Consider the following 15,422-nt stretch of genomic DNA (forward strand, 5'->3'; position numbering starts at 1 on the left):
TCTCACCTCAAAACTAAAAACCATGCCTACTTTTGACTTTTCCTAGGTTGGACCAATCAACAATAACCATTTTTTGAGTAAATTCATTTCTTTGGACCAATTTATCAGGAAATTGATTTTCCTAAGAAATTTTTTTCTCTGCAGTTATAAACATCCATAGCGTGTAGTCAATATGTCAAGATATTTACTAAGACAACATTTTGAGTATAGTAAATCATATCAATCTTACCTTCCAAAAAAAATCATATAAATGTTACTTTCCCTTTTTAAGACCATTGAAACAATTAAAGCTGGTTTGTACAGGCTGATGTGGATGGTAATGGAGCTTTGGACTATGGAGAATTTGTTACAGTTGCAATTCATCTGAGAAAAATGGGCAATGATGAGCACCTACGCGAAGCCTTCACATTCTTCAATCAAAACCAGAGTGGGCACATAGAGATCGAAGAGCTTGGGGATGCTATGGCTGATGAAGTTGACCCTAACAATGATGCAGACATCAATGCCATTATTGGTGATGTGGACACAGACAAGGTTGGTCTTTTACATTTATACATTAATATTTTTGCATGTAATGTACCCTATAAATTATGAATATATGTCAGTGTACACTTCTCTTACTATCTTAGTCCCATTCCAACAACTTATAGGATGGGTGCATAAGCTACGAGGAGTTTGCCACGATGAAGAAGGTGGGCACCGATTGGAGGAAAGCTTCAAGGCAGTATTCATGAGAGTGGTTCAATAATCTTAGCATGAACTTGATGAAGGATGGGTCCTTGAAGTTTAGCAATGAGGGTAGATGAAACAAGAAAATTTTAAAAAGTGAAAATTGAAGAATTTTTTTTTTTTTTGGGTTTATAAAGTTCTTTCCCTTTCTTTTTCAAGTCTCTGTTGGATAAGATCTTCACTCTAATACTCAATCAATCTAATTTTAAATCTGAATGGTTTAAATTTACATACCTTTTGACGAAGCTTGAACAACAAATCAGCAAGAATGAGATCCCAAAATCAGCCTTTGGTGTTCTATAAACAGCTATAGAATAGATCCGAATAATGGATCTGACCCCTTGCTTCTCTATTCAACTGATAGTTGATTTCCCTTCTTCAAAATACAATATCCCTTCAATCCGAAACAGCGGTGCTCTACCCTTTATTTTTGTATGACGAAAACGATGGGATTCTCTTACGATCATACACAATAGAGGATGGCTACCACTTCCCTCTTTAAAGAGTCTTTCTTTCCAATTCCAACCCATCACCAAATTGGACGAAACTCTAGGAAGATGAGAACTCTAATGTATTTAGAAAATCACAATATCCTAATCGATGGAAACTTCTTAGATTGCAAGAAATTATTTCCAACTTGGTCCCCAATGTTCTTAGCCAATAGCAATTCAATCCCTTTAAAAAATTAATATTTAATTGGACCACAAAAAGATATTTTAATTCAAAGAAAACCCAAAATAAACAAGTAGTTTTGATTAAAATTCTAACAGTCTCATCTGTATGGGACCTTTCAATTACTTCTTTTTTGGGATTGGTAGGATTTGGGTGTGGGTTTCAATATTTTTAAGAATGTGTGCTCCTCTTGGTTTGTTTTCAAAGAGTTCGTAGGATAAGAGTGAGAGTGAAGGTGGGGAGATTGCTATTGTGGGTGTAAGTGTGTCAAGATGGCTGAAAATTTAAAAATGGGATTGTTGTGAATATTCTTGAATCTTTGCAATTCGAGTTATTTCTTGAGTATTTTTCTAGTACTATTAATCATGACTAAATTTTTGTAGCGTTGAGTCTAGACTCTCAAACATTGAATGTGTCAAATTGTGTCTCAATATCTTGGATGTTTTGGTCGAGACTACCATGATTTGTGTCTCAACCAAAATAGTCATGAGATGAGATTTTAATTCCAGCTATTAATAATTTGATTGTTTATTGACCACTATATCTTCCTCGGTTTTATCCCCAAATTTGAGTGTTGCAAACGAATTTTAATAATTTAATTTAGGGTATATTACACTTTGACCCCCTGTAATTTGACATAATTCCATTTTGAACCTCTAACATTTTGATAATTGCATTTACCTCCCCTTCACTAACGGGTAAAAATTTAGATGTTATTTTACCCTTTTATCTTATGTTAGATTTAGAAAAAAAAAAAAAAAAAAACTAAAAAACTAAAATGCCTCCAACTAGGCATTCATTGAACTTATTTTTTCACAGGCATATATTTGTTTATAAAAAAGAATAACATTTTTAAAATGGTAAAATGGTCTTTATAAAGGGAATTTAATAGTTAAGTTGACGGCAATTTACCAAGGGGTAATTAGTGAACTCTTTAGATAATTATAAGGAAGGTAAGAGCAATTATGAAAACATTAGGGGTTAAAATTAAATTAAGCCAAACTATAGGGTGGTCAAAGTCTAATTTACCCTTTAGATTATGAGTTTGAGTTAGAAGACGAATAGAAATCCTCAAAGGAGAGTGTTGTGTCAACCATATATTAAAGAGTCACGATGAATGCAGGTGGTCTTGGTACAAGGCATATGTGGCAAGGGCATAGCTAGAACCTATGATCATTTTCATCAAGATGCACACAAAAAAGATGTGTGGTTCTGTGCCTTTGTGTCACGGCCAAATTCTTTTGAAGCGAGGTCGTGCGGCGCAAAGGGTGTCAAATCCACTTGCAAGCTTATAAAAATGATCGTATACCAGAAACGTAGCTATCAAACAAGTAAACGAGGCAACCCGAGGCAAAGTCCGGAGGTAACTTTGTTGATATAATATTGATTACACGGGGTAACGCGTTACAAAAGCAATAAGGTGCATTACAAAGCAATAGATGATCCTATGACACACGGGACTTCCATTGAGCTGGGCTTGAGGGCTTTAGTCAACGTGGGTGTAGGCCGGGGATTGGGAAGTTCTAGACACCTTTCCTACAAGATGTATACTTTTCCTTTCCTAGGTTTCCAAAAGGAAATATCAAAAGTGGAGGTCAGTTATATTCCCTTATTACAGAAATGCCACTAAGCTAACATATATGCCCTGACTTCATATTGAACCTTACATATTATTACATGGGTGCTCTCGAGTAGCTCCGAGACGAGTTTACACCTAACTCTAAGTGATAGATGTTATGGCCGTCACACTTTACCATGTCAGCCGTTTACCCAACCACGTTCATTCATCACTATTCTATACTAAAAGCTCACCATTGAAAATTAGAGGTTCATGAATGTCCATCCATTTTCGAAGTCTTGGATAACTGTTATTTTTTTTATTAAATCAGATCTAGGTCATTTGCACCAGAGGGTTGTGGTGTAATTTTTCCTAAATGTGGTAGTCTTTCTCGACTGATAAAGTACTACAGGGAGCAACAGGAAAAGTTGCTACTGAGGATATGCTCCTTGGCAGCGACAACAACATAAAAAAAAAGGAAATAGAAAAAAGAAAAAAGAAAAAAAAGAAAAAAAAAAAAGAAAAAAAACACTATTTTTGGAACCATTTATTTAAAGATGCGGCCTGCACACCTGACTAAATCGATAGCATACTCCTGTCCATAGGGGATTTACTTAACTCAATGCGATTTACTCTTCCACTATGACTGAGGTAGTACACCATCACTTGAGCATCACTATCCATCATCGTCACTCCTGCCCACATAATAATGCTTGGACTCACACCCTACAATTAGCGAAGGTGTAGTCCATCAGATTTTGGTGGATACAAAGAATGAACATGAAGTACCTATTTTTCAATACATCAAAGTGGAGTAAAGAATTTGAGATGAACAAGACAAAGCTATTGTATTTTTTGATATCAATATATCTTAGTATAATGTATCTTATTAGTCACATATATTCCATATTCAAACGAACGAAGCCTACCTAGACGCTAGCTTTCATATCAGGCTTAAACGAATAGGTTGCTACAAACTTCTCAGCATGTTCACCATGAAGATCAAAGCACACTGGCAAGTCGACCCAAGTATCCTGCAAGATGTTGTACATTACAACCCTATAAACGCGAGTAATGTCCGAGGAGATCACACATACAACACAGTCATCATGACCAGCACATCTGATCTTACTAAGGCCTGGATACACAAGGAACATTTCTGGTGGCATGGCTGCAACATGGCTCCATTGGCACTTGACATGGTCAAACTCAAATATTTCAAGTGTTGCATTCCCTAATGGCTCCCTAATGACCATTATAACAAGGATACGGCCAGCACACTTGACTAAATCAATACTGTCCTCATCTCTAAAAGGCATGAGAGGAGGGTATATCATTGCGGTACCTTGGAGTAAGTCGAAGCGCACTAGTTTTCCTCTTTGGTTGAGATAGTATATCATCACTTGATCATTACTATCAATCATTGTCAGTCCTTCCATTTCTTTTTTGGGTGTCCACTCAATATACCATACTCTCTGCGAGACCATTTCGATGCCTGCTTCAACATTAGCATTGTTTGTGATCATTCTAACCGAGCTAACTGGCGATAATGTCCAAGTATTGTCCATGGATGAGAATGTGTTCACAAAAATATCATATACGTGCCAAAAAATTACAAACACTTTATATGACGGCCCCATTGTATGCATTGCAATTAACCTTATATTGTGATTGATATCCAACTGAGTTAGTGTACGTGCTGACCCAGTTATTGGATTGCACACAATGAGCCAGCCAGTTTTAGAGATGAAGCACATAAGACCATAAGAGGATGCCACTGGACTTGTTGGTGTTCCATCGAAATCTATGGGGACAGGGAGGCGAACATGGCGCCAGTTGTTGATTTCCAAATCATAGACCACATTGGCTGGCGATTGAGAATTGAGCATGTAGAACCACGCACGACGATTACAGAGTTCATGAGAAGTACTTTTAAAGGAGGGAGATTTAATGAGTGACCTCCACCTCTTACACACCAATTGGCAGCATATGATGTCAACCAAAGGAAGTCGTGCCAATACACTCTCGATGGTGGCATCATCCAGTTTGTTCCATGGATCAAGGCTTGGCATCAAGCAGCTCTCACTGCATCATTAGAAGTTCAGCAAAAGTGATTACAATAGAACAAGGATGGTCTTGAAATGGGTACATGTAGGGGACATTCCAAAGGTTCGATGATCATAATTAATCTTCTGACAACTGAAAATTTCATAAAGCAAAGAGCTAAAATCATCTAGCAAGATAGAAATTTGGGCATAAAATGGGTCCAACACGGGTAAGATAGAAATATATTTGTATTTAGAGCCGGATATTTAATATTAAATTGGATTAAATACAATTAAGATAATACTGCGACCATATTAAAACCATTTTGTTTTCAACAATAATTCGGATCCAACTGACCTTACCCAAATTTATTGACTTGGGTTGGATAATTGGTACTGTATGAGTATTTTATTTTTAGGCAAGAAAGGGGTTCGATTTGAGCGTAGGTCATGGGATCAAGTCTTGTCATGCATTTACCAACTTAGTTAAGTACCACAATCCTTATAATATCATTCTATTTACCATTATAATCCTTTTATTTCATATGAATCTATGTTATAGAAAAGTAGTAGAAAATGTTATTTTGAGAAGCTTAGAGATATAGTTTTGAAAACAAATATCATTCGGATGGAGGAATGGATCCATATTTGACTCATATTCGGGTCAGGTAAAGGAACATTAAATAATATTTGACCCATTTTTATTTGGATCTTCAAAAAAAAAAAAAAGAAAAAAAAAAAAAAAGGATTAAGAAACAATATAGATAAATATCTCTTCACTTAAATGAGCCAAACACTTTTTGAAGAAAACATCAAAACAAGTAAATAATACACTACAAAACCCATGCATATTTAAGGGCGAAAGCAATCTGCGATTTCATGAAATGCCAGCAAAAGACCCCAAATAAAGGTGGTTTTATCAAAACGCGAACAAAGAGACGACGAACAAAGGGAGTTTTTGTGTAAACGCCCTCAATAGATGACCAACAGAGGCGATTCTTGAGAAAACCCCGATGAATCTCAATCCATTTTGTCACCAATGTTTCACGTTCTTCTTTTTGGGCAAAATGTGTTGCCACCCGCAACATCATCTAGTGTCATGTTAGCATCTAGAGAGTCAATTAGTGGTTACTAAGTCCAATAATAGTCTTGGAATTTTTTTGATTCCAAATTTAATTGTTACTCAGTTCCTACTTTTTAGAATTTGTTAGTTTGTTAGTCTACTTATGCTTTCTAGGGGATTGGTTAGTCAAGTTGTTAGCTTCATTTATAAATTTTAACCTTGATGGATATGAATAGGGAGGGGAAATTTTTGATAGTTTCCTTAGTTAGATAGCTAGTTCTAATTAAAAAAAAAAGAGCACTCTTATCATTTTGATATCAGAGCACTTTCCTGTACCTATGGCAGTACTACCCTGACTTTCAGAATGTCCATCAAGAGATTGATGACATTCGGATGCAGTTATTAACTACCCATAAAAACATCGATGACTTGACCTCTGGAGTTGCTGAACCCACAACGACCATGCTGAACATGCAAGCCTCCATAAACAATCTTTGTCTTCAACCAGCTCCTGTTGCTATGGAACCACGACAACCACCCCTATTTGCCCCTTTTCGTGGTTACCAAGGGAAGTCGATCCTACTCGATTTTCCTGCCTTTGATGGAGCTAATCCAGAACGATGGGTGTTCTGAGCACAACATTTCCAGTAACTACATGATGTTTCAGACGACCAAATGTGGACATAGTGTCAACTCATCTTCAAGGTGAGGCAATACCATGGTATCAATGGCTGGCTAGAACCATGGGGCATCCAACATGGGTTGCTTTCACTCGAGCCTTATGTACCCATTTTGGTACAACGAAGGGTAACGACCCTGAAGGATCATTGGCCAAACAATGAAAAACTACGACCGTACACGATTTCCAATCCAAGTTTGAACGGTTAGCAAACCATAGTTTGGTATTACCGGAAGCATTCCTCATAAGGTATTTCATCTCAAGGTTCGAAGAAGGAATGAAACTTGGAGTCAAGCTATCGATTCCATTGACTTTAATCCAAGCATATGTAATTGCTTAACAACATGAGAAATCCATCAATGCAATTGTCCTTACTATGTCAAGAAGACAACCAATTCGTCCTTTCTGTTTCTTAACGCCACAATTGTCATCAACTACCCCTGCATTACCAACTCCACCAAGTAAATGGACTAGATCAACTGTTGGAGTTCCACCTGTGAATGCAAACTTACCAATTGGTGTTCAATGGTTAAGCCTAGCCGAACAACAAGATCGTTGACTTAAGGGACTTTGCTTGAATTGCGATGAACAATTTTGTCCCGGACATCAATGCAAACAACCCCAACTATTGCTTCTTGAGATGGATGACTATATTGATTCCAACAATGAACAGAAGAATGAGGTCAATGATAACCCGTGTATGGATATTTCCTTAAATGCAATAACGGGTACACAATGTCCAGAAACAATGAGACTTGTGGGGTAAATTAAAAAGCAATTCGTCACGATACTTGTTGATTCTGGATCAACCCACAACTTCCTTCGTCCAAAGACCGCAAAGCAATGTGGGCTAACCTTCACTCTATTAAATCCTATTAGTGTCATGGTAACTAATGATTGCAAGAGACAAAGCCTCGAGCATTGTAATAAGGTGAACCTATCATTACAAGGGCATTTATGTAATTCAGATTTTTTTTTCTGCTTCCAGTGTGTGGTTATGAAGTTGTTCTTGATGTTGAATGGCTTTGATCTCTTGGAGTTATTAATTGTGATTTTGGCCAACTGACGATGCAATTCAAACATGGTCAATGCCATGTTTTACTCAAAGGAGTTTCTCCCTCAGTTGATACAATAAATGATGTCGAAAAATTTCATCACATGATTTTACGACAAAGGCAAGTTTTTTTCATATATCTTTTGCATTCTCAACCCTTGCAAGAATCACACTTGGACCCTACACTTGCCTTACTATTAAATCAATTTTCTGATGTATTTGATGAACCACGCAGGTTACCTCCTACTCGAAATCAAGATCATCAAATTCCACTATTGCCTGGAAGTACTCCAACCAATGTTAGACCTTATAGATGTCCTCATTTCCAAAAAAGTTGGTGCGGGAAATGTGAGATTTTTGTATTATAAGGCCTAGCACAAGCCCATTTTCTTCACCAGTTCTCTTAGTTAAAAAGAAAGACAGAACATGGAGGATGTGTGTGGACTATTGGTTTCTTAACAACATCACGATAAATGATAGATATCCAATACCAATTATCGATAAGCTACTAGATGAGCTTCATGGAACTTCTATTTTCTCTAAACTAGACCTTCGGTTTGGTTATTACCAAATCCGAGTAAACGATGCAGACATTCCAAAAAAGGTATTCCGGACTCATGAAGGACATTGCGAATTTCTCGTAATGCCATTTGGCCTATCCAATGCACCAGCCACCTTCTAGAGTCTTATGAATGAGGTTTTTAGGCTGTTTCATCGACAATTTATGTTGGTATTCTTTGATGATATCCTCGTCTATAGCTAGGATCTGAGAACCTATCTTGATAATCTCAAATCAGTATTTCAAGTCCTACATCAGCACCAACTATATGTCAAAAGATCCAAGTGCGCTCATTCTCAAACTTTAGTAGTGTACTTAGGCCATATAATATTAGCCACAGGTGTTTAAGTTGATCTTTCAAAAATTGATGCCGTGGCACAATGGCCGAAGCCTTTATCTCTCAAATCCTTACTAGGATTCCTAGGGCTCACAGGTTATTATCAAAAGTTTGTCATAGGCTATGGTACAATAATAGCCACTCTCACTCAGATGTTACGAAATGACTCTTTTCATTGGACACATGAAGTTGAAATAGCCTTTGAAGCATTAAAGAAAGCCTTAAAACTTACAACTACTTTGGCCCTACCAGATTTTTCTCGTGACTTTATTCTCGAGTGTGACACTTTCGTTAGTGGCATAGGAGCAGTATTATCACATGGAGGCCAGCCCATTCCCTACATTAGTAAATCATTGGCTGAAAAGCATCGTAATCTTTCTGTATATGGTAAGAAAATGATGGCTACCATCTTTGCTATTTCTAAATGACGACCCTATCTACTAAGAAGGCATTTTAAGGTCTTCATCAATCATCGCACTCTTAAGTATTTTATGGAACAAAGTTTAACCACCATGGAGCAACAAAAATGACTTACTAAGCTCTTTGGATATGACTTCGAAATAGTCTACCACCGAGAAAAATAAAATATCGCAACTGATGTTTTATCTCGTTTCCATGAGGAACCACATGTACATGCTATCTCTACTCCTGTATTTTCAGCCATGGAAGATAGAAAATATCATCAAGGATAATCTTCAAGATGCAAAACTGTATACCATCATCCAACAACTAAAAGAGGACCCATTATCAATCCATCATTATTCTGTAGACAATGGGGTTCTATGATACAAAGGTCGGGTAGTTCTCTCATCTACCTCACCATGGTGCCAAAAGATTTTGGATGAATTCCATTCGTCACCAATTGGGGGCCATTCAGGAATTTTTCCCACCTACAAAAGAATCTACACACATTTTTATTGGAAAGGTATTAAAAGGGCTACAAAAAAGCATGTAACTAAATGTGAGGTCTGCCAACGTACTAAGTATGAAACTATCGTTGCACCGGGTCTATTACCACCTTTACCATTCCCAGCTGAAGTATGGACAGATGTGTCCATGGATTTCATTGATGGGCTACCTAATTCAAGTTATAAGAGTTCAATCATGGTTATAGATCGTTTCAACAAGTAAGCCCATTTTAGCCCCTTGGGCCATCCTTACTCAACCTCGGCTGTATTAGAAATATTTGTACGAAATGTTGTCAAACTTCATCGTATGCCAAGATCCATCATTAGTGACAGAGATTCTATTTTCATCTGCTACTTCTGGGAAGCTTACTTTACTCTATAAGGCACTAGGTTAGGCAAAAGCACAGTTAACCATCCCCAATCTAACAGCCAAACTAAAGCTACCAATAGAACCTTGGCACAATATCTATGATGTTTTGTTAGGCATCACCCACACCAATGGACGAAGAGGCTTCTTTGGGCTGAATTCTGGTACAGCACTTCATTCCTCAGCTCCATAAGATGTCCCCTTTTCAAGTCGTATATGGGTGTGTAGCACCATGTATAGATACTTATATTCTTGGCTCTACTAGTGTCCATACAGTGGACGAGGCACTATGTGATCATGATCAGCTTCTTAAGTTTCTAAAGGAAAACCTCCATGCAGCTCCAAATCGGATGAAGATGCAAACCGATCGCCATTGCACCGAAAGAACATTTAATGTTGGTGATTGGGTCTTCCTTAAACTTCAGCCATATTGTAAAAACTCAATGGACAAAAGGGGCCCCCATAAATTGGCTCCACACTTCTATGGCCCATATCAAGTTCTAGCTTGCTTGGGATTTGTGGAATATAAACTTGCACTACCGATGGAGTCAGGGATTCACCCAATTTTTTCATGTGTTCTTACTAAAAAAATCGGTGATTCTGTTACCACAAGCCCAATCCTACCACCAATTTCTGATTTAGAAGCTCAGACTTGGCGTCCTATCAAAATTTTGAACTAGTGTATTTACAAAAGGCAGAATAAGGTAGTTACTAAGGTGCTTGTTCAATGGGAAGGTCAAACTATAGATGATGCTATGTGGGAATTATATGACGACTTTGTGACACGTTTTCCACACTTTGAGACTTGAGGAAAAATTAATTTTTCAGTAGGGGTGTATTGTTATGACCCTCACCATCATCTAGTGTGATGTTAGCATGTAGAGAGTCAATTAGTGGTTACTAAGTCCAATAACAATCCTGGAATTTCTTTGATTCTAGATTTAAATTTTATTCAGTTCCTACTTTTTAGAATTTGTTAGTTTGTTAGTCTACTCCTACTTTGTAGGAGATTTGTTAATCAAGTTGTTAGCTTCAACTATAAATTGTAATCTTGATCGATATGAATAAGGAGGAGAAATTTTCAATAGTTTCCTTGGTTAGATAGCTAGTTCTAATTAAAAGAAAGAGCATTCTTATCATAATGTTTTTGCGGGGAATCCAAATTTTATCGATCACCCTCTCTTCATCTTTTTATACTCGTACTCTCTCCCAGTGTCTCATTCTCTCCCCCTCCCCCACTCTCTTTTTCATCTCTGGTAGGATTTTCAACTTTACAAGAGTCATAGAAGTTCAACTTGTAGCAGATTCTTTGCCTTCGCTCTACAGATTTGAGGTTTGTGGAGTTTTTATTTTTGTTTTTGTTTTTTTTTTTAAATTTTCATTTACTTTGACATGATTTTCTTTCATGATCTACAATTCTGTGCTGATGTATCTTGTGTGTAATTACTTCATATATGATGTCTAGAAGTTTTGTTAAAATCATAGTATTTAGACCATGAATCCTACCAAAAACTAGTTGAATCTGCTACATGAATCATATTTACTATTTAGGTGTAAATCTTACGATTCATATATCAATCATATTGTGAATTGGATTGTATGATCTAAAATAGATCATAAGACTCAAATTTGTAATGTTTTTTAGGGGTGCAATTTATTTGCTCATGGTATTAAATTTTGGTATATATCCAAACAATTTATCGAAATATTTCAACTTCCATTGCACTTGAAAGGAAAATTCAAGTGACTTTTTTTTTATTCAACATTTCTATGGAAATATCTGTTTTTGAGTCCTACCATTCAAATCAGATTGCCTTTTAACTTACCTAAGACACGTATTGGATATGTTAAGGTCATTTTCATTGTTAGGAAAGAGAGAGAGGGAAGTTTATAATTTCAGGTGGGAATGATTCATTTGTGAAGACGTGGGATTCGTCTAAGCATTTGGATGTTGGACAAAATATCAGTTATTGTAAAGTTGGTGACATATTAGTCATCATTAACAAACTTATATCTCAAGCGATAAAAGAAGGGCCACTTAGCTCAGTGGTAAGAACTTGTGGTGGTTGTCCCCAAGGTCTTAGGTTCAAACCCCTTGAACCCCTTCTTATGCTAAACTGAGTCTACTTTAACCTTGTTGACCTTTCAAAAAAAAAAAAAATCAGATCTCAAGCGACAAAGACGTTCCTTTGGTCCGTGTTGTGGATTGAAGTTGTCTTTGACCAATAGACACCAATATATATATATATTCTTCATGAACGACGACTAACCTCATCTTATACTTTGAGGCAAGAATGAAGTTTTAGGAATTTCATTAGTAAGAAGTTGGAATATATCTAACTATTTCTTGTCTCTATGTTTCAATATCAGTTTCAGAGTAGAGAAAATGCATATGACCATATGATTTGCTTTGGGTTCGATAAGAACTTCACAAGATGATTCCTCCATGATGAAGATATCGGTTCGTCGTCATCGAGAAAACACAATTTGGATTCAGATGTGAGACCAGACGTGCAATGTATGAGAGAGCTTTTGAATAATATTTTCAGAATCCCAAATGCAAATTGTGATATGTGTAGTCATATCCACATAATAAATAGTAGGTTAAATGCAGAATCTAATAAATTTTACAAGTTGGTATTCGATAAAGAGAAAGAGTTGTACCCTAGTTGTACAAAACACACCAAATATCTTTCATATTCAAAACTATTTCACATAAAGTATCTTAGTGGATGGAGAAACAAATCATTTACAATGTTGCTTGAGTTGTTCAGGAAGGTACTCCCGGATGGGTCAATATAGCTAAAAAATTTTGGTCAGACAAAGAAAATTATATCAGATTTAGGTCTTGATTATACTAAGATTTATGCATGCCCAAACGATTCCATGTTATATTATAGGAAAGCTAGTGAGAAACAAGAATGTGATATATGTTGTATTTCGAGATGAAAAATGGAAAGAGATGATTTGAAGGGGAAGAAGAATAAAAGTCCGACTAAGATATTGCGTTATTTCCCATTAAAAGCAAAGTTATAAAGACTGTTTATGTCAATTAAAATTGCTTCTGACATGAGATGGCTTGATGAGGGTCGTACTAAGGATGGACTATTAAGGCACCCAACAGACTCATTGCCATGAAAATATTTTGACAATTAAAATCTATCATTCGCTTTAGACGGTTATAATGTTAGGCTTGGATTAGTAAACGCATTTTCAACCCTTATAGGACTATGAGCATTTTCATAGCACATAGCCTGTGATTCTTATTCTATATAATTTACCCCCATGGATGTGTATGAAAAAGTCGAATATGATCTTATCCCTATTAATCCATAGTTCTACTTGTCCCGGAAGACATCTAATAGAAGAATTAAAAGAGTTGTGAGAATGTGGAATAAAGACATGATGTATGGAAAATGAGACCTTTCAGATGTGAATAGCTTTGATACGGATCATGAGTGATTTTCATGGTCACACAATGTTATTAGGTTGGAGTACGAAAGGTAAACTTACATGTCTTATTTTTTATAATGATACATGTAATCAGTATTTGTATAGAAGAAGAAAACATTGTTACTTCGGGCATCGTTAATTTTTACCACCATACATAGGTTTCAAAAGGATAAGATCATTCGATGGTACTGTAGAGGATATAAATTCACCAATTGTTGTGTCTAGAATTGATATTATAAATTTGTTGAACATAATTATGTTTAATTTTGGATAACATGTTGGGAGAAAGCGATGGAGACAAAAAGAAGAAGACATCATTGTAGATAATTGGAAGAAGCTAAATATTATTGTTCGAATTGCCGTATTGGAAGAACAATTTATTGAGCAATAATTTGGATATCTTGCTCATCATGAAGTATGTGTGTAATAATATAATCAGTACATTATTAAACATCAACGGTAAATCCAAAGACATTTCAAAGGTTTGTTTGGACTTAGTAGAAATGGAAGTGAGGGGTGTACGTTACCTACATATAATGACTACAATGAACAAAGTTTGTTAATTGCTTGCTTCTCCATGGCGAAACACAAGAAATAGTTGTTCTATAAGGTACTGATGAGTCGAAAGGTTCTAGATGGGTACTCTTTCAATATAACAAGAATGTTGTTACAGTTATCATTGAATTCTATAGTTTTTTTCATGGATTATGTGGCAAAGTATGTCGTATTCAGGAATTACTTCGACTAAAAGAATACATTGCATTCACGTCATATTGTGCAATTTAGAAAGAATCTTTGCAATTGCATTCGTTAACATTATGGTGTATCTACCTATTCATTTGGCTAAAAAAGTAATAATAGGTTGACCTATTCAGTATCTTTGGATGTATCCAATCGAAAGGTGCATACTATTAAAAATAATTATGACTTTAGTTCGATTTGCTTTCAAACAATTATCTCATATACATTATGTTTTTTTATTTTATATTATAGTATTTAAAAGAGAAAATATCACATTATGAAGTGAAAAATAATACATGATCTTGAACCCTAAGAATTCTTGATTGGCTACCTATTAATCTTAAGTTGATGATATAATAACAAAAAAAATAAAATATAAAAGTAGATTTAAATTTATATTGGTAAAATGGAGAGAGAAAATTTAAAAAATGTTATAATTCTTGAACAAATTTCCATTCCAACTTGCAAGAAGGCAAGTATTTCAAAGTGATGATCTCGTTGATAGAAGGTAGTAAGATCACTGGTATTTATTTGAAAAGTGACATTCTCGCTGGTAATAAAAGTGACGATTTTGCAGGTTCACTTCTTTTTAGCAAGATTGTCACTTTATAAAACAACAAGATTGAAAATTTTCAAATAAATATCTCTACTTTATATCAACGAGATTGTTACTTTGGAATACATGCTATCTCGCTCTTCTTTTTAGGATAATTATAATTCACATTGAATCAGAACCAATTTTTTTTCATATTTAGCATATGTAATTATAATTTACAAAAATGAAAATTATAAGTGAGATGATTAAGAAAGATAAACCATTTAATTAGCTTTATAAAATGAAAAAAAATAATACATGAAACATTAAACTACGAGAAAAAAAGAGGAAGAGGAGATATGCGTACCTTTTTTCAAATAAAGACATTGTAATCGCTTTAAAGATGTAGGATAAAATCCCAAACAAAAGTGACAATAGAGGGAAGACGCAAGTCTAAGCTCTTTCTTTAGAATTAGGGCAAAAATTGATTACAAGTTCTGAGAAAAAGATCTTAAATACTAATGAGTAAAATACAAAAATGCCCTCATATAAAATTATAAAATTACCCTTATAACTTCAAGATAAAGACTAGGATAATTGTTTAGTAAGTGAGAGCATTAGTTATTCTGGATCGGATCCTCTATATCTTTTATTTCCTAGAACTATTTGTAAGGCTTTTCAACGGTTAATAGAAGAGCAAAATCCCTTCATCTAAATTATGG

General features: G+C 35.5%; 1 protein-coding gene across 1 annotated transcript; it reads right to left on the reverse strand.

Moving 5' to 3' along the window:
• Window positions 1-3,725: 3,725 nt before the first annotated feature.
• On the reverse strand, window positions 3,726-15,177 carry LOC147386656 (F-box only protein 13-like). The gene is made up of 2 exons (XM_086424003.1): window positions 15,068-15,177; window positions 3,726-5,044 (listed from the first exon to the last, which is right to left on the reverse strand). Exons 1-2 carry the CDS (start codon window positions 15,085-15,087, stop codon window positions 3,889-3,891), a joined length of 1,176 nt encoding a protein of 391 aa, XP_086280129.1. The 5' UTR covers window positions 15,088-15,177; the 3' UTR covers window positions 3,726-3,888.
• Window positions 15,178-15,422: the final 245 nt, after the last annotated feature.

Source organism: Akebia trifoliata, chromosome 14 (assembly GCF_017979445.1).
Source record: "Akebia trifoliata isolate Shusen 1 chromosome 14, ASM1797944v1, whole genome shotgun sequence".
NCBI classification, from domain to species: Eukaryota; Viridiplantae; Streptophyta; class Magnoliopsida; order Ranunculales; family Lardizabalaceae; genus Akebia; species Akebia trifoliata.

Coding starts and splice junctions, on each gene's coding strand:
- LOC147386656 (XM_086424003.1), bottom strand. CDS start 15,087: ATGTCTTTATTTGAAAAAAG. Junction 5,045..15,067: donor ATGTCTTTATTTGAAAAAAG/GTACGCATATCT, acceptor CTAATGATGCAG/TGAGAGCTGCTTGATGCCAA.